The sequence below is a fragment of the Choloepus didactylus genome, chromosome 13 (assembly GCF_015220235.1).
Source record: "Choloepus didactylus isolate mChoDid1 chromosome 13, mChoDid1.pri, whole genome shotgun sequence".
NCBI classification, from domain to species: domain Eukaryota; kingdom Metazoa; phylum Chordata; class Mammalia; order Pilosa; family Megalonychidae; genus Choloepus; species Choloepus didactylus.
Window position 1 is genome coordinate 7383556 of NC_051319.1, and position 20574 is coordinate 7404129.

The window sequence follows — 20574 nt, forward strand, 5'->3', positions numbered from 1 at the left end:
GTTTAGAGTAGAACACAGAAAAGAAATACCCTATATGTTAACAGATTTCTAGGAGGTAATATTATGAATACTTCTGGTTTTCTTCTTTGTACTTTTCATTATTTCCCAAATTATCTGCAATGAATAAGAGTTACCTTTACAATCAGAAAAGCAAAGCAAAACAAAAATAAAGAGCACCACTCTGGACCAACATTGCTTTGAGACAATCAATAGTGACTACATGCCACGGGCCCCATATTCACTCACATTGCTGCGACGTGATGGAGCAAGCGTTTGAGTTTTAAACAATTCAGCAATGATGACTCTCCTTCACAATGTTAAAATAAATACCACTACTAGGTTGCTTTCCAATAGATTTGTGCCTCTCAAATCAAATTAGGCAAACAGAAACACTTAGTGATAGCTTCTTTCCACCCCAGGGTCCAAAATTACACTTCAATAAAATTGAAGCCTTTTGAGAATTATGGGGAAAAGGCAAAAACACAAGCATTTCTCAGCCTGCTGCTGACTAGTACCAGGAGTGGCTGGGGGACTTGCAGAGAACACAGGATCCAGAGGACAGCCTTGGAAACTCCCAGACAACTGTAAGCTGTGATCTTGTTCATGCCATGTAAGTACACATCAGCCACAGCACTTTGCTCGGCTTTGAAACACAGAGCACAAAGCTGTGCTGGTCTCTGCACTCAGAGGTCAGGTATGAAGCAAGAGAATGAATGAGGTGTGCAGGCTACAGCTGCAGCCACGTGCAAGCGAGGCATCCCAGGTATTAATGGGCACCCAGGCCTCCTGACAGTGAATGGCTTTTGTGCAACGTAAGTGCAATTTCTTGAGTTTTTTCTAAAGCTTTGGAAAAAAGCAAAGACCTTGGGAGAAAAACAAAACCTCCCCAGGCGTTTCAGCAGCTCAGATAAGTAAAAGAGCTAGGTAATTAAGGACCAGGTCATTTCACCGTCAAAAGAAAGTCACTCTAATCCAGGGAAGTTTGCTTTTCTCCACATAAAATGTATGAAAAGTGGACCCAGCAAATAATATATAAGAAGCCTTAAAAACATTTTCTTTTTTTTTTCTTTCTTTTTTCTCCAGTAGGGAAAAAAAATGAGCTACAGTATCAGGATGCAATGAGGGCTAAAAGGCAAATGAGTGGTAAAATAGCTAAGGGGTAACTATCCTTGTGCTAGAAATTGAGCAGGGGCGGTGACAGGGACTGACATGGCCATACTACTCAGAGTACTTTTAAAAAAATGAGTAAAAACAAAGAGATGAATGTCTTAGAGATATTCTGATGATCTGTCTGGGTACAATGCAATCACTGCTATACTCTGTTATAAAATATTAGATCTCTTCCAAGCCTTTAGCCTCCATTACATATACTATAATGAACTATAATCAGGTTTTAGTTAAATGTTCTTGAGGTTTTCCCATTTTATAGTCTTGTCTGTCCCCTTAATACAAAACAAACTCCCACACTCCTAATCACCCTCTTTCCACTTCTCTTCATAGCTAGATATTGCAAAAGAGCCTCCTGTATTTGATGTCTCCATTTTTGCACTTCTAACTCACTCCACAATCCACTTTAATTTGGCTTCCTGCTCCACTACCCTATGGAAGCAAAGGTTATAAGTTAGGGCCTCCAAGTCATTACAATCAATCAATGAACTTTTTTACAGTCCTCATCCAACCTATCTTTTCAGAAGCATTCGACATTATACACCACTTTCTTCCCATGGTTTTTGTAGTTCAGTGTGTTCCTGGTTTTCCTTCCTTTTGCTCTGACTCCTTTACAGACATTTATACATGAATAGCTCCCAAAATTATATCTTCAGCCTAGATCTTTCCATTAAGTTCCCAATTTTCCTCTTGAAATTTCTTTAATGTATCCTGGCCCTGCTCCAACCTCTTATCTGTATGGCAAACAGAGGGATCTTTTCAAAGCACAAATCTCATTATGTTACCCCCTCTGCTTAAAACTTTCAATGGCATCTCACTGTTTTTAGGATGAAGACAAAATGGCTTAACATGCCTATATTCTCCAGCCATATTTCTCCCCTTGTCCTCCCTACCATCCTCTCTTTTGTGGTTATATTGGCTATCTTCTTTCAGCCACTATCGGCTTGCCAGGTTCTTTCTGCCAGTGGTCTACTGCATGTCTTCTCCTCTTTCTGGACTGCTGTTCCCCTTTTCAGCCAGTCAATTCAAATATTAAAACAAGACTTATTTCCTGAAGGAAGATTTTCCTAACCTATCTTTGGTATTTGGAGCTGTTATATATCCCAGGAAAGGCCATGTTCTTTTAATCCATTTTTGTGGGTGCAGAACTATTGTGGGCGGGACTTTTTAATTAGGTTGTTTCAATTAAGATATGACCCACCCCATTCAAGGTGGGTCTTAATCCTTTACTGAAGTCCTTTATGAGAGAATAAAAGACAGAGAGATACCCAGAGAGAACTTAGAAAGAGAAATGCCCTGGAGATGCTAAGAGAGAACCCACAGATGCTCAGAGAGAAAGCCACTGGAATCAGAAGCTGAAAGCAACGAAACCCAGGAGCGAAGAACCAGCAGACACCAGCCATGCACCTTGCTATCTGACAGAGGAGCCCTGGATGCCAGCAGCCTTTATTCAGAGAAGGTATCCTCTTGTTGATGCTTTAATCTGGACATTTTCATGGCCTTAGAATTGTAACTTGTAAGTTAATAAATCCCTATTGTTAAAGGCCACCCCATTTCTTGTACATTGCATTTCAGCAGCTTTAGCAAACCATAAGTCTAGCAAAACTTCAGCAAATCCTACCAGGTTTAAAAAACAAACAAAAACTCCCTACAATATAGGCTTTTCATAGATCTCTTCTTTGTAGTGCTCATTATGGTTACAATTTTATATTTGTGTGTTCATTTTTTTTGTTTTGTTTTGTTCTAAATGTCTGTCTTCCTCCTGGACTGTAAGCGAGGAAATGTTTCCATTTGCTTACCACCGTATCACTGGCACCTGGCAATGTATGGAATGTAGTAGGTGTTCAATAAGCATCTGTTGAATTAATGAATTTGGGATATATCATGACACTCATCTTGGAAAGGCAATGAACACCATTAATTCTTTAGAATGTGGGTTGAACTAGATGACCTTTCAGTTCCTACCAAAACTGGGATTTTTTGATGGGTAAAGAGCAGACTGTAAATCTATTAAATGCTTTGATATGCCACGTCCAGCTCTCATTGATTACAGATTACCCATTTCTGGATGTCTGAGGCTCAGTTGGCCTAGCTCAAGTTCCAAAGCATGCATAAGAATTTCACTTGAGAAAATCTCTAGTTCAACTTTGCTGGAAGCCAGTAACTAAAATGCACAGAATGATCGATCACTCATTTCTGGTTATGCATACACAGACCTGTACATCAGATACCTTTTTCCATTTTCCAGACTCTGAGGGCAGGGGTTGCCTCTGGGCACCTCATACCTAGTGAGCAGCTACTGCTTGCACTTCCTAAGGTTCTTAGCATGGCTTAAAGGTGCACACTTACACTGAAGTCTGTCTTCTTTGCCAGGCAATGGTATAAAACATCGAGAGAGAGAAGTTGGGTGGAAGGCACTTCAAAGGCTTCTTGCATCATGATCTCAAAAACCACGGATAATGCGTCTGGCAATAAAAGGAAAGTAAAAACAAGATGAAATTTGTTGTAGGTTTCATCATCAAATCTGTATTTAAATATAAATACTCTTAAAAAGTGGGGCATGGTAGAAAATATGCAGAATTAAGAAGCTAAAAATGTGAGTTCTGGCCCCAGGTCTTCCATAAACTAGGGCTCTTCCAAGCCTTTGGCTTCTATTGGACATAGTACGATGGACCAAATTAGGTGCTATTACACCAGTGTCCTCAAGGATACTGAATCAGTCACTTACTTTCTCTTGGTCCCAGTATCATCTTCATAATGATAATATACTCTTTGTCCCATCTATTTCAAAAGATTTTCGGACAGTCCAAGAAGATAATGTATATGAAAATGCCTTGTAAATTGTGAAGCAAATTTAAGGTATCAAGTTCCTTCAGCTAGAAGGGTTAAGGCATACAGAAAGGAGGCAACTGTTTTTACAAGGCCATCCTGACAAGCAGAGGAGAGAGCCTGGGCTGATGCCACATTCTGTGCTCTGGTGCCTTCTCACTGTTACAGTAGAAGGGGACAAATGCTAGGGGAAATCCTAAATCCCAGGCACTATTTCAAAGACAGAAAACAGATGACTATAAAAAGGATAATAAGGCTCAGTTTAAAGGATTTAAAGGAAGGGAGAGAGAAAAACTTAATCATAAATTACATGTCCCTGAGTATAACATGGAACATAAACAAGATATTTGTTTCCACATGAATGCTGGTCATAGGTGATCAGAACTTGAACAATTTTTATTTTCCCTCCATATTCCACAACCCAGATGGAAGCCAAGAAAATCAAGTTCAAACCACTTTATTCTCTTAGTTATTTGTTCTTAAATTAGAGAATGTTAATATTGGTTTAAAATATGGGCTTCACACATCACAGGCACAACAAGTGTTGACTGAGTTGTTCTGTTAACCAGTTTTTGCATATATTCATAATTATAAAACAGTAAAGCACTGATTTGCAGCAGCTGTTCAGGGCCAGCTGGTTTTGCATATGTTGTTATGGTTCTCAATGAGGCCACAGGCAAGAATTTCTATATTCTTTTTGTAAACAGGGAAACAGAGATAGGCAGGCAGACCAGGAAGTCAACTGGTAAGTCAGTAGCAAGATAAGGACCAAGAAGTGAGTTTTAAAATAAACAAACAAACCAATACTAGTAATTTTTTTTAATTAGAGAAGTTGTGGATTTACAGAAAAATCATCCATAAAATACAGAGTTTCCTTATACCACTCTATTATTAACACCTTGCATTAGAATGGTACATTTGTTACAATTCATGAAAGAACATTTTTATAATTGTACAATTAACTATAGTCCATCAATTACAACAGGGTTCACTGCGTTGTACAGTCCTATTAATACGTAATTTCAAAGGATACAATTAAAGATAAAAATCCAGTTGTTTTTTTAAAAACTCCATTTTGGCAACCATTCATTACTGAATCTAAAATTATACATAAAAAATAAATCTGATATACTTTCTCCTTTATTTAAATTCTGTATTTCAGTTTGAGAAGTGAAATTAGATTGTCCTCTATAATTAATCTCTTTAATCATTTTTGTACTTTGATATTTCTTATCCTAACAATAAAAAGGATATTTTCTAAATTTTTACCATAAATTATAAGCATCATCTAAAACTTTATTTAAAAAAAAACCTTAATATTATTAAATTTTTATACTGCATTTAGAAAAAAATTCCTCTGATTCAACATTTTCTATTAGAGAGGGGTGGGATTGCCACTATATAATTTTCCAATGATAAGGTAATCTGGATTCTTAAATCTGACATTCACAGTAAGTAGATAGGGCAACATCTTATTATGAAACATGCAAAAGCTAGTCATCCTTTGGATGGAATCAGGAAACGCATGTTTAAAAACTGAGTAAGAAATGGACTACAAAGAATAATCCACATTTCAAAAATATTATAGAGCAAACACATATGTTTTGACTGTCAGCAACTGCAGGCCTCCTGAGAGAGAAGCTACAGCAGAGATCAGTGAAGAGGAAGGAGAGTGGGGTCCATGCTAAGGGCAGAGATGCTACAGCCCAGGGCCCAGCCTGATCAATGAGCACTGAACAGCGGAAAGGGCTAAGGGTGCTGGTGTTCAGGGAGGAGGGAAGGGATCCCAGTGACAGGCATCACTGCTGTCATAAACACATAAGTCCACATCCCATGGGCCTGAGGTAGTAATTACCCCACCACAGGTGTGGCTCCCTCAGGGCTCCTCAGTACCAAAGCCCACCAGCAAGGCTGAAATGGTTGGGGGTGAAAAAGCCAGAGTGAGTCTACATGATGCCAGGGCCCCTACTCTCCTCATCACTGTCTGCCTAGTTGCTGGCACAAGCATGTGGGAATGTATTCCCTGTCCACTGGAGGCTGACTGCCAATGTCCCAGCTGCTGTGCAGAAGAGTCCGCAGCAATTCCCATGTTTCCTTGGCCTCTCCTATTGCAGCAGGAAGTTAGGAGCCATTTCTAATTAATTTCATGGGGTCAGAGGACTGTGGGAGTAAAGCGAGCTCAGAGATCACCTTTTCGTTGAATTTATGGATGAGGACACTGAGGCCCAGGGAGGTAAAGAGACTTACCTTCACAGCCAGTGTACAGCTCCTTCTAGGATGAGTCAACTGATTTTACATTTTATATGCTATACATTTTATATACTATAACTGTGATATAAATAAAACAAAGTTTGTTTCATAGCAAACAATGCTATAAAAAAAGTCAAACTAATATTGCATTACCATAACCTTAAGTATCCTTGAAGTCGAGGCAGGGCATATTGCTAAAGTAAATTCATGGTGCTTTGCCTAAAGAAATGTGGACAAATAAGCTTGAGACAACTTAGAGGGGGAAAAAAAAAGACAGAAAAACAAATTAGTGTATCTCTCCTATCTGGCCAAGTGGTATGGTAAATCAAGTATGCATTTATTTAAAGTCATGGAAAAGGAGATCATTAAGAAATAAAGAAAAAGGAACACATCTGCATTTACACACTTCCCTTTGGGAGCTGGAAACCCCACAACCAGCCTGCATTTGGTTTCTTACCTTTGTAGTTTTCTTTTTTAATGAAATAATCCATCAGTAAATTGAAGGTAAAGTTATCTGGAAAAATTCCATATTGAACCTGTAATGAAAGTGAAAATAAAAGGAAAAAAAGAGAAAAAGATCATCTTTAATTCAGTCTATAATCTATGCTTACGTACCATTCAGGATAAAACTTGCCACCATTAGCTTTAGAATTTTAGACTATCATTTTCCAGCATCTGTGACCGTGAAATAGAAGCTGTGACTAAAGAGGTTTGGTAACTGGAACTGTTGGTCAGGGTGAGAAAGTTGAGAGTGGGTGTCTGATACAAGACAACTGATATGTGAGAAATAAAGCTCAATTCTAGCACCTCATCACAGTTAGCAAAAATTAAAATAAAAAAAACCTAAAACACTGGTCTAGTGATCCCTTTTGTAAGGTATGGACATCAATGCAAAAACGAAAAATGGACTTTCATGAAAGCACACTTTATGCAGCTTTTTCTGGTTCCTAGACTAATTTTTAAAGACCCAAGAAATATGCCAACACAAAATTTACTACTAACCAAGCTCCTAGGATGTTGTGTTCAGAAGCAGCTGAACATTTGAGAAATCAGATTTCTCAAAATAAAGATCCTTATCACCTTCCTCAGAATATTCTAGGAGTGGCTTTTTTTTAATCTTCATTTTATTGAGATATATTCACATACCACGCAGTCATACGAAACAAATCATACATTCAATTGTTCACAGTACCATTACATAGTTGTACATTCATCACCTAAATCAATCCCTGACACCTTCATTAGCACACACACAAAAATAACAAGAATAATAATTAAAGTGAAAAAGAGCAACTGAAGTAAAAAAGAACACTGGGTACCTTTGTCTGTTTGTTTGTTTGTTTCCTTCCCCTATTTTTCTATTCATCCATCCATAAACTAGACAAAGGGGAGTGTGGTCCTTATGGCTTTCCCAATCTCATTGTCACCCCTCATAAGCTACATTTTTATACAATCGTCTTCAAGATTCATGGGTTCTGGGTTGTAGTTTGATAGTTTCAGGTATCCACCACCAGCTACCCCAATTCTTTAGAAACTAAACAGGATTGTCTAAATTGTGCGTAAGAGTGCCCACCAGAGTGACCTCTTGGCTCCTTTTGGAATCTCTCTGCTACTGAAGCTTATTTCATTTTCTAGGAGTGTTTTTAATAATGCAGATTCCTAAGTCTCAGACCTACAGAATCAGAATCTCTGGGAATGTGGCCTAGAAACCTGAAGTTTTAGTGAGTTTCCCCCATGATTTTCCTGCACACTCAAGTCTGACTACCAATTATCCAGATTATCTAGATTGTAGTTGCCTTTTAGTTTTGATTTTCTATAGGACTGACAACCATCTCCTACATTGTCCCTTTCTACCCCAACCAACCACCAGAAACAGTATGGTTGAAACAGCTAAAAACAGCCTTTCAATCTATAACCATCTGCTTGGGAGATTCTGGGGTCGTCTTAACCAACTTGCACATCATTGCTGAATTGGGTCACTGTTACTAGTAGCATGTGTGGGATCCCTCCTGAAATGGAAAAATTTTAAAAGCCATTGACTTAAAGTTATGGCTCAAGTGGAGTGTCTATATTACTCAAAGCAACCATCCAAATCAGAACTAATCCCTAAGGGCAGGGTAAAAACACAGTATTTTAGGATGACAAATCATTAGAAGTGGAAGAGGCATCAGAAATCAACTGGTCAGTGATTCTCAAACCCTGGTTACAAATCAGAATCTCCCCAGGAAATTTAAAACAATAGCAATGCCTGGGCCCCAGACAGATTTAATTAGAATCTCTGAGGGTGGGGATAAGAAACTATCATTTTTTAAATCTTCTTAGGTAATTTTAATGGACAGCAAGGTTGGAAATCACTGATTAAGTGCAACCACTTAACTTACAAATAGAAAAAATTAAGATCTAGAAGGATAAAATTATCTGCCTAACGTTATGGGCAACTGGTGGAATTTGTGGGATTACAGCTGGGTCTTCTGATTCCCAGTCCAGAGCTCTTTCCGCTACACCTCTGGAAGCAGCAGGAAACGAGACAGACTTTGTTCTGCTTTTGTAGACCTTTCTTGATCTGTTTTCCTAGGAATCTTCTTTGAGTGTGATCTATGTCATTATGCTCTGGACATAAGAGAGACAGGATTTAATCCATTCCTTCCCCTGGGGCCGCCTTCTCATGTTGTAATTGAAGACATCATCTAAATTGGCCTGATCTAGATCCTAGTTTTCTCTTACTGCTCCCCAGTCCCCCATGTCCCCTGCCCTTAACAAAACTTCTACTCCAGGAAAAAGGGAACATATTGCTCAAACCATGCCTTTGTTTTCACCCAGATATACCTCTGCTAACACTGTTCCTGCCAGCCCATCTCTACCTGCAGGCATGATATCTCAGCGACCAGCTTAAATGCTACCTCATGTCTCTTCTAATTCTTTCCTTCTAATTGGATTCCCTCATCTTAATTCTCCAAATTCTTTACTTGTACTCCTGTGTGGCACCTACATTGGCCTTAATACTAGATTTAGCAATGAACCTGCTTAGCTGCCTTATTAAATTATAAGCTTCCTGAGGGCAAGGATGGGATACATTTGTATCCACACTAACAGCGCAAAATGTGTGCTAAGTGGAATTGGGTGCAAGTCATGGGGATGAAATGATTCTTCACAGAGGGGATGCAAAAACAAAGTCAGTATTTCCTTTTGAATTTTAACATACAGTTCTAGTGATCCTATAAAAATATACATTTTGTAGTAGAAAACAAGTTAACTTCTAGCTTAAGTTCCACTGTTTCAGACTGTGTAAGGGTAAGTGAAAATTAATTCATGGATATGAACTGTCTCTACTTAATCAAAAATAGTTAGACTGTAATATAGACTGCCCATAATTATGCTACTGTAAAGAAAAGGCAAATAAAAACATACATTTGGCTTAAGCTTAAAAGCTATATTCAGCAATGTTTTAGAATATACTTTAATAAAAATACTAAAATCTTTTTATGGTTCAAACTGTTTTGGCTTGAAATCTACAATAATAACATTCTAAACCTTTGCTTACTTTGGACTTTACTTCATATTAAGCAGGTGATGAAGACTCAACCCCTAGTGGAGAGTAACTTTCAAAAAGATCCTAATCATAGGGTGCTCTTGGGATTTAGGGGAGGACTCATGGAGCTTAGAAGACAAGCTATGAATAACCAGGTATACATGTCTTTTTAAAAACCATGTAACATAGTCTGAATACTCTGGAGATCACATTCCAGCCAAAATGGCCACTTCTTTTTTAGAATGAAAGGACCACCAATACAGTTCTTCTGATTAGATTACCTTTCATTTTTACCAGGTCACTAGACTTGGAAAAGCAGAGCTACAGCAATTTTTATTTTTGATTTATTTATAATTTGTACCCAGCCCCATTCATACAGGATATCTGGGGATAAATAATTTTTAAAAATTATTTCTTACACTATCATTTGCTGTGCTGTAAGTACAAAGTCTACATCAACCAAACTCAGGAAAATAAGCTACAGATGCCAGGAAACCACACACCTTATTTACAAGGGTGTATAAGGCTTTGTCTTGTGCACCGTATTTTAGACACTGCCTAATCCAGGTGTGGATCGTCCAGTCTCTCAGGTACCAGCAGTTGGGGCTGTGTCGAAATCTAAATAAAGCATAAGAAGAGAGAAAACTGCTGTTAACTCATAAACATCAATGTCCAAATACATCTTCTGCCAGCAGTGCCTTTTCTCAGATGTGCAGCTGATGTAAACAATGCTCATAACAGCTAAGTCGAGAAAAACTTCAGGATGAAACTCATGAACCGTAAAGAAAAGAACAGGCAAAATAACAAAAATGTTAAAAACATTCTGCTCTTTAACATCCCCTGCCACCACATCTTGTTTTAAGATGAGCTCTAGATACTATGAAAAATGGTTTAGGGGAAAATAATAATCATAGCAGTACATGAATACATGTTGCATTAGAAAAGAGACGTGGCGCTTAAGCTGACACTATGGAAGTTTAAAACAAACCAGACGAACCAAACATGAAAAATAGAATAGCAAAGGAACTCTGGGAGAACACAGCTTTGAGTGAAATTGACATTTCTTAAGAGGTGCTTAAGAGAAAATGGGCCACTCCTCACTGATCCAAAATAAAATAAAAAAAGAAAAGAAATAAAAGGTATTTATTTGCCAATCTGGCAAAATCTAACATCTGGCTCATACATGATCCACAATTACTCTGCTTTCCTCATACTCCATCTTAGCTCTTCAGTCTTTCTTTCCTCCTTTCTTACAGCTCCCCACATGGTCTTATGCAGCCTAAGCTGAGGTATATCTATTAATAGCATTCCCACAAAGGAATGGTACTTGGAAAGGAATTCTGAATGCTGCTCTTGCTTTGAGTTCATGCAGATGGGAAACATCTGGGGCTGAGGCTGCTTCTCCTTTTTCTTTGGAGTCTAATGCCAGAAGATAGAGTGGAGACGGCTGGAAGGAGGCTGTATAAAGGGCTCTGTAGTTCCTCTTTTTTGCTATCTCTTGTGACTGGTATGGATCCTCATACATCGTGTCATGTAAGCTGAAGTCCCCATGTTTTCTTTAATCATTCAGGAAGCAGATGAATTTCCAGGCCCCACAAAAATCAAGCTATTTTCTTAAAAAAACAAAAAAAGTTACGAAAAAATATTGGAGCTAAAGAATTTTGTGCCATATCTGAGAGTCACACATACAGGCTGCTATCAGTATTTTTTTTAGAGGCTGATTATTAAATCTGCTTCTCTTCTTTCCTGTGATCTGCTAGTAGGATAGTTTCCTGTTGAATAGGTTCTCTGCCAAAGTAAAAGCTGAGAAACGGAGAGTAAGTGAGAAGTAGCATTTAGTTTAGATTAATTAGCGCTTTGGTGAGAGACTTGGCAAAAATATGATGTAAAGATGTTTAATGAATTTAGGATCATGTGGCTCCCCCATACCTTAAGATTTGGCTTGTTTCTCTTAATTGTATTTTTCCCTACAGAATTAACCCCTTTATAAGCAGAAGGAAAGATAAATTATATTCAGGATGAGAGTGACCCAGTCAGAGAAAGTCATTTTATAGGTGCCCTAGACATCCCAGATCTAATGAGATACTCTGCATGGAAAAGAAAATATACCTTCCTCACATTTTTAAATCAATAGTTGAGCTACTTGAACTCCTGTCCTTAACACTTTAAAAAATCTGAGATTTATGTAATGGCCAACTAAAAGTTAATTTTATTTTTTAAAGAAAAAAGTCAAGTGAAATACCAGTTATATTGCCAAAATGAAATGGTGGTGATTCTTCCCCATTAACCAAAAGCAACCTGGGTGTGTAGGGGCAATAAGTGATGTGCTGAATACTTCCCTGGTACCTGACCCGATTTGTGGTCCAAAGTAGGTGCTCAGCAAATAAAGAAGGAACTTAAAACAACACACATTTATTAAATGCTGTTTTGTATGATCTATTTTGTTAATATTTATTGTATTATGTAGAATGATAAATTCCTGCTTGGGACATTTATAATCTAATTACAAAAACAAAGTATACGTACTTAAATAGTTTCATAACAATACACGGTGGGACATTGTTCTGGTTTGCTAATGCTGCGGGAATGCGAAACACCAGAAATGGATTAGCTTTTATAAAAGGGGGTTTATTTGGTTATACAGTTACAGTCTTAATGATAGGTCCGGCTTTCTCAAGAAATGCAGAGAGCAGTAGCAGACGCACTTGGTGCTCTGCCCAGGCAGGCTCCTTTCCACTCTCAGAATAAACGCCTTTGCCTGAACTCCTCAGCTGTCTCTCTGCTCTGGTGATTGGGGGTACCTTTCATCTGGTGCTGAAACCCGGCCATAAAGTGTCCAAGGTAACGCATCATCAATCGGGTACCTTCACTGGAGGATGGCTGATGGCGTCCGGAAAACCTCTGTTAGCTGGGAAGGCACGTGGCCAGTGCCTGCTCCAAGTTCTGGTTTCAAAATGGCTTTCTCCCAGGACCTTCCTCTCTAGGCTGCAGCTTCTCAAAAATGTCACTCTTAGTTGCTCTTGGGGCATTTGTCCTCTCTTAGCTTCTCAGGAGCAAAAGTCTGCTTTCAAAGGCCATCTCCAAAATGTCTCGGTAAGCTGCAGCTCCTCTCCCAGTTCCAGTGCGTTCTTTAAAGTGTCCCTCTTGGCTGTAGCTCGCTCCTTCTGTCTGAGCTTATATACTGCTCCAGTAATCAAGGCTCACGCTGAATGGGTGGGGCCATGCCTCCATGGAAATTATCAGAGTTATCACCTACAGTTGGGTGGGTCACATCTCCATGGAAACACTCAAAGGATTCCAATCTAATCAGCACTAAAACGTCTGCCCCACAAGATTGCATCAATGAACATGGCTTTTTCTCGGGGACATAATACATTCAAACTGGCACAGACATGAGAAGTGCTAAAGATACATGAAAGACCGCTAGATGCTAGAGGCTTTTTTTTTTTTTTTGATGGCAGTGCTTGTTAGATTTAGACTATTTTCCCTTAAAAAGCACACAACACACAACTAAATGAAACAATGCCTCAAATGACCTCATTTAATCCTCATTTTATACCTAATCTTCTGCCTTACGATATCTCCAATTATCAGTTAAGTTATATCTTTTCTTTTGGGTGGACATTAAAGTAAGAACATCATGACCATATCCTATCAAACACCGTTTTCTCTTATTCATGATCAGCAGACCATTTTCAGGCTTTGAATAAGAATAACAAAGATTGATACAGAGAACCTAACTATAGATTTTCAAGGCTCAAGTTAAAATTTGTTTAAAGCCAATTTGCTAAACTTCTGAAGCTAACGTTAACACATGGAAGAACAGAAAAGTGTTTCCTGCTTATACTTCATTTCTTAGAAGCCTAAAGGGAAAGTTAGTTAAGACTTCACACAGCAGCCCCTTGAGAAATTTGTCCGAGGCCTTTAGTAAGTCTATTGTTCCCTCTGCTACTCTGTGATGGGCTACCTGGCATGACATTGGCTCTCTAAGACCTCAGAATCCAGATATACAACCATGTCTGGGACATTTTCAACTAATTGATGTTAAGTCAATTTAGGAATAAAAGCGAAATATTTGCACATATATTAAGAAATACGCTACCCAAAGTGCAATTCCTGCATTTCCCAGCCTGGCAGCAAATAAACGTCATTCTAAGCTGCCATCAGTGTTAAAAAGAGAAATTAGTACTCAACTTGTGTGAGAAGCCATCGGGAATATAAGCAACTCAAAACATGGGGGTAATGGGCCCAATTTTGGATGGTGAGTTTGAGATTTAGAAATCTATCAATGATTTCTAAAGCAGTTCAGACAGATATACCTGGGGCCTTTTCAGAACTGCCAGCAGTAAGGTGACAGGCAGGTAAGTCTCTGGAATGGGTATTTTTCTGAAACGATTCTGCAGACTGCTGGACAAGTACTCTTCCTTTCAGCCAGGAGAAACGCAAAGTTAAGAACACAGTAACACACTGATTTTCCAATTTGCCTGCAAACAGACAGGCTTTTGTTCTCGCCTGCTCTGACCAGCGGCCTGGCAGATTACAGATGGCCACGGTAGGAGTCCCCTCTGTGTCCAATGCCATCAGCTGTTTGCTCACCTCAACAGAAGCTTTATTATTGCTCAGCACAGCAAGCTGCCAAGCTAGGCAAACTGTGTCAATGTGGAAAAGATAAACAAATGAAACCCAAATAACCCCAGCAATGTCTGTGCTCATGAAGGCAAGAGATTTTCTGAGCTTCCAGCTATAATATATGAGTAAACTTACATCAACTCTAGAGACATGTATTTCTCAGAAGAAGGAGGGGTACAAGAAGGAGAAGGAGAGAATGAAGAAGTGTACTTTCAGACTCTAGGTCCAAAGCCACGGCTGAAGCGATCTCTGTCCACTGTGCTAGTGGGGTTTCCAGGTGAAGACAATTTGACTAGGAAGCCAAATCATGGCTGATCAAATGTCATGAACTGAGAAGCTTCCTCTCCTTAAAAATCTGGCTAAATTCTGGACAGCCATTTGCACTGCTGCTCATTCAAGAATGTTGTCATGGGAAGGAAGGAGAGCAGAATCACAGGCTGCAAAATTGGAAAGGGGGAAAAGTCTTGGAGACTTTAGAGATTTCTTAGAAGGGAAGAGAGAGTAAATAAAAGAGGTCAAGAGTGAAGAGAAAAATGATTATATAGAAAGTACTATGTATAAAAGTCACATGGGATTTCTGAATTATGACCAATTTTATCATTTCATTAAAGAAAAAAAGTGGAATTCAGCTCTTCTTTCATGGGGTTCAAATAAAGGCTTTGTTATTGTTGAATGGCAAAAGTGGCAATGCTCATCAGCTCTCTCAGTATCACAAATAAAAGTGCTCCAGGCTGAGCAGGGCTAATGTACAGATCCCCGAGCCTGGGGCAAAGTGGCTTCACCATTTAGCTGCAGTACTGGCTCTTCCACTGAATGGGCAAGCTTTTCACAGCGTTTACATGATTTTGAGAGCCACTAACCTTAAACATCTACATGCAGCTTTCCTTCTTCCATAGCGAATTCTAAGTCCTGTGGCAATAGGTTTTCCAAATGGAAAGCTCAGCCCGAGCTGGGTACACATGGGGATGGCTGAGGGAGCCAGGGTAATGGGAGGAAAGAAAGGATGCCAAGAAGAAAATACAGTTGGCTCCAAAGCCTATAGTGTATACAGATAATCTTATCACTAAAGCAAAGTCTGCAATTATCAAAAGATTTGCGAGCTTCGCTAAACTAGAACCAAAGAGCAGGAGGGTGTTCGCCTGACTAAACCAGAATCTCATTCAGTCATGGCTACCCACTTTCTCATTCTAAGAGGATAATTACTTTCTTTTGCATCCTGCCAGAAACTCTGCTTCTGTCATGTATTAGCTGCCCTCAACTCACACAAATAAAATCAAATTTCGAAGAGATAATTCTCTAATGACTATAATAATATTTTTTAGAAGTGTTTAAAAAGAGGGCACTGATAATAAAAACACTAGCATTGTAGATTAAAATCTCTTTCCTGCTTGAGATCCCAGATCCTTAGAGACTTAAATGGGAACTTAGGTTAATTTTAACTTTCAACAAATATACTGAACCTGCATTAACTAATGCACTGAGTGCAAGATCCCCACCCAAAATGTATCCCCCAAATGGTCACCCAGTCTGGACTTCAACATTTCCAAAGAATTCACTATCTACCTCACAAGGCAGATAAAAATTTTGTTCTTTAAAAGTTCTAATTTTTTTTCTTTTTTTTTAAAGTCAAGTTTACTGAGATAAAATAATACACACAGTAAAATTCACACTTTTAGCGCATAGTTCCATGAGTTTTGACAAATGCATCTGGTTTTATAACGACCACAACAATTGAGATACGAGAATAGTTATCAGCCCTGAAAATTCCTGAATGCCCTTTGTCATCAAAACTCTCCAGGATTTGCTTGTCAATTTAAGCAAATGTTATACAGATAACCTCTCCTTGGGTGCCTTTCTAGCACCAGAATTATTAATTTTATAAGATGAAAGTGAAAAAGGTAATAAACCATACTTTCTATCTGTTGGTTGGCTTCTAATTTATATTGTCACTTTCCAAAAAGAATTTGAAGAAATTAAAAACTCAGCTTGCAAGTAGTTTTCTGTGAGTCCTCAAAACAGTCATTTGATCGTTTGGTATCCCTGTTTGCCATTCTAAATAAGGTGATAAGTGGATTTTTGGTAGAGAATAACACAGGCATAGAATTTTGCAAATGTTAAGTGCTAAATAAATGCAGCATAATAACACATTTTTTGAAATGAAGATGGATAACAGAAGCACTTGTTAGATATCAAAGTCAAAGTCTGAATTTGTCAGACCTGTAACTTAAAAATGAGGTCAGGAGACCTATACTTGGAAACCATGATACAAATAGGATATATAAGAATCTACTCCAAGAAAAACACTGTATTTACCATGCCCTCTTGTGGAACAGAAAGCAATCACAAGTAGGACATATGTCATCAAATTATTTTCTCTCTCCCTTCTCTTTGACCTAGCTGCTGTTTTTGCAGCTCTGCCTTTCTCGGTCTTGGAGACATTTCTTACCCATTCCTGTGACAAGTATTTACTGAGTAGCTACCCTGGCCAGGCACAGTGATCCATATTCTGTCCCTGCTGGTGTGCCCAATTCCCTGTAACTACAAACAATCCTAAAGATGACAACTTTCTCAATCTCATACAAAAAGAAAAACATGTACGCTCTGTTGTTCTCTTTCTCACTTTCATGGTATGTAAAGATAGAGAGGAAAGACTTTCATTGGTAGGCTGCACATCTGAATTATCCTGAGGAAGGAGAGAAAGCAGGAAAGAACAAAGGAGAAAAACAAAGGAATAGAAATCAGATTCTGGAGATTTCCAGGCTTAGTGAAGTGTTCAGGATCGTGTCTGTCGCTAGAGAAATGAGCAGGTCATGATGCCTGGGGGATGAAACACACACCAGTGTAAAAGCAGGGAAGAATTAAGCCAGAGTTGACCAGATTTACGTGTTGGTGTGTGAGATTATGGATTTCTTTAGTGGTGTTTCTAAGGGAAGAGAAGCTCAGCAGCAATCTGATTTCTTAAGAATGTTTTTTTTTTTTTTAGTGAAGCAAAGCATCTCAGTATTTTTAACATTCTGATTCTCTATTATATGAAATATTTGGGTCCCTAAGGACCCAAAGGTAAGACTGGAGTTCTTTCCAGTTAAACAACCCATGTTTATAGCTGGTTTCTATTTCTACAACTCTACTGGCTTCTCTATTAAGACTTAAAGCTCTTAAAAGGCAGGAGACAAGTTTTCTTTCTTGTTGCGTCCTCAACAGCAGGTGCTTGATGATTCAGCAACAATGTCCAAAGACTATATAAATACCAATAATGTAAGCTGACATTCATTAGTATTATTTATATTTAAAACAGTAATTCATATCATTTCATACCCACTAGGATGGCTATAATCAATGGAAAATAAAATACGTACTGATACGGATGTAGCAATGTTGAAACCCTAGTACATTGCTGGTAAGGATGTAAAATTTGACAGCTGCTGTGTCATAGTTTGGTGGTTTTTCAATAAGTTAAATAAAGAATTACCATATGATCCAGCAATTCCATTCCTAGGTATAATACTCAAAAGAATTGAGAACAAGTGTTCAAACAAAAACTTGAACACAAATGTTCATAGCAGCACTATTCACAATAGCCAAAAGTCTATTGATAATAGCCAAAATGTTTATCAACTAATGGATAAACAAAATGTGGTATATCCATACAATGGAATATTATTTAGCTACAAAAAAGAATGAGGTACTGATACAGGCTACAACATGGATGAACCTTGAAAAGCCAGACAAAAAAGGTGACATATTACATAATTCCATTTATAAGAAATATCCAGAATAGGTAAATCCATAAAGATAAAAAGCAAATTAGAGGTTTCCAGGTGCTGGGGAGAGGCAGAAATGGGGAGTGGTGGCTTAGTGAGTATGGGTTTTCTTTTGAGATGATGAAAATGCTCTGAAATGAGATAGTGGTGATGGGGTTGTGCAACACTGTGAATGTACTAAATGTAATGTATACTGCAAAACAGTTAAAGTGGTGAATTTTACGTTATGCATATTTTACCACAATAAAAAGAAAAACACAGTAACTTGCTGCTGGTTTAAAGTATATCCTGCCTATAAAAAGAGTTGTGGCCAGGAAGAAATCCTACCTTTTTTATAAAATGTACCTTATTTTGCACATTCTCCTTCCCACAAAAGGATGGCACATGTATGTATTCTGCAGTGCAGTAAGTTAAGGAAACAAACTGATAGGAGAGTGAAACCAAACAAGATGAAGACAGAAGACAGAATACATGGTTTAAAAGACACCTTTCTAGATTGGAAGAGACTTTCAAATCATCTAGGCCAAATAAACTGGGGACAGGGGTAAAAAAGAAAAGCTTAAACAGAATTAGAGAATCTATAATTTAGTGTTGGTAGGGACCTTCAAAGCTCACTTTACAGATGAGCCACTGTGTAACCGAGAGGTTAGGATTTAAGGACTAATGATTACTGAATCATTATATAGATATTCCTTTTTACTGTTTGATATATCAGAGAAGACAGAGGGAAATATCTGAAACCTGAACTGTAATCCAGCTGCCTTGATCTCTGATAATGATTGTACAGCCTTTATCTTGTGACCCTGTGACTAACCTTCACTTGTACCATTTTATCTGGTTTTTTATTTTAGATTCTTATGATCACTAAAGACAGTCCCTAATGTTTATTAATGAAGGGTCTTGAGTCAGCCCAGAACTAACCCATCCCAAGTCCAAAGTTATCTTAATAACCAAAGCTGGATCTAACCAAAATGGACCCATCTGACATGCACAATAGCTTAGACTGTAACCTACAAGTCACCTATACCTCATTATAATACTAAAAACCATGCCCATCATCACATGCAGGCCACCATTTTCTTACATACGTTCTGTGACTAAGCCTGTAATCAATTTGTGCATGCTCAACAATTAGATCACTTCTAATTATATCATCTGGGGCCATAGTACTCATTATCATAAAGCCTGCCCATCTTTTGATGCTATAAAACTATCAGAATTTTTGCTGTTCGGGAAGATATCTGCTCTCCTGCTTTGCACCTAGTAATAAAACTCCTTCTCTCTTTGAAATCCTGATGTCCAAGGAATTGGTCATTTGAGCACACTGGGCAGAGAACCCACTGCCTTGGTCTGGTAACAACTGGGTGTTCAGTGAGATGAAATGTTTTACTCAAGAAAAACACAGCAGCAGGACCAGGGCCTAAGCCAGGCTCCTTACTATTATGACTCTACCATTGCCCCTCAATTCTTTAAGCTGTAAAACATCTTTATTTGCAAGTACCTCTGTAGTTTCACAATGGTTTTTAACATACTGTTACTAAATTTAGAAACGGAATCCAGAAGAGTACTTAAGATGTGAAATAGCTCTGGAATTGCCCTGACCAAGCTGTTTGACTTCAGAATGTCACAGGATCCTTCAGGCTTTCAGTTCTTGCAACTGTAAAATAAGAGGTAGGGCGGAAAGATGGTGGAATACGTGAGGCAGAGCAAACTTCTCCTCTGTGAAAGAAACTAGAGCAAAGGCAGAAAATGCCCAGGACAGCGGTTTCGGGGTGCGAGCGGCCAGAGAGAGACTTCTACAATACGTGGTGGGGACCTGGATGAAAAAGTGGAGAAACTGCATCTCAAAGAACGGGTTTCTAGGGTAGTATAACAGCTAGAAGGTAACAACTGACATGGTGGAACTGTAGTGTATAACGTGCTTTGAAATTTGCTCTATAGCTACTTGTTAAATTGTATTTTGAAAGTTATCACATTTCTGTATATATGTTATATTTCACAGTAAGGAAATAACTGAAATTGTGGAACTGTATACCCATAACCTTCTTTGAAATTTGCTAACTATTTATTATACTTTGAAAGTTATCACTTTTCTGTATATATGTTATATTTCACAATAAAAAAAGTAAAAACAAACAAAAAACACACAAAAAACACATAGAGATGAAATAGAAACACCCAGAGAAGTATGCCAGTTTGTATATATTATGCCCCACAGAAAAAGCCATATTCTTTAATGCAATCTTGTGAGGCCAGATTGATTAATCTTTTTGATTAGGGTGTGACTGGCTTGACTGGATGTTTCCATGGAGATTTGACCCACCCATTCAGGGTACGTCTTGATTAGTTTACTGGAGTCCTTTAAAGGGAGCTTGCACAGAGAGCAGAGAGATGAAAATGCCCCGGGAT

The 20574-nt window shown here is 38.4% G+C and overlaps 1 protein-coding gene across 3 annotated transcripts in view; it reads right to left on the minus strand.

Annotated features, from left to right (window-relative positions):
- Positions 1–20574, minus strand: part of MRPS27 (mitochondrial ribosomal protein S27) — a 111044-nt gene that overhangs the window by 8475 nt on the left and 81995 nt on the right. For all 3 annotated transcript variants that reach the window (XM_037800971.1, XM_037800972.1, XM_037800973.1), the window contains 3 exons: positions 10279–10393; positions 6704–6782; positions 3517–3632 (listed from right to left, as the gene is read on the minus strand). In XM_037800971.1, the coding sequence (XP_037656899.1) occupies positions 3517–3632; positions 6704–6782; positions 10279–10393 (310 nt within the window). The remainder of the gene's footprint in view (positions 1–3516; positions 3633–6703; positions 6783–10278; positions 10394–20574) is intronic.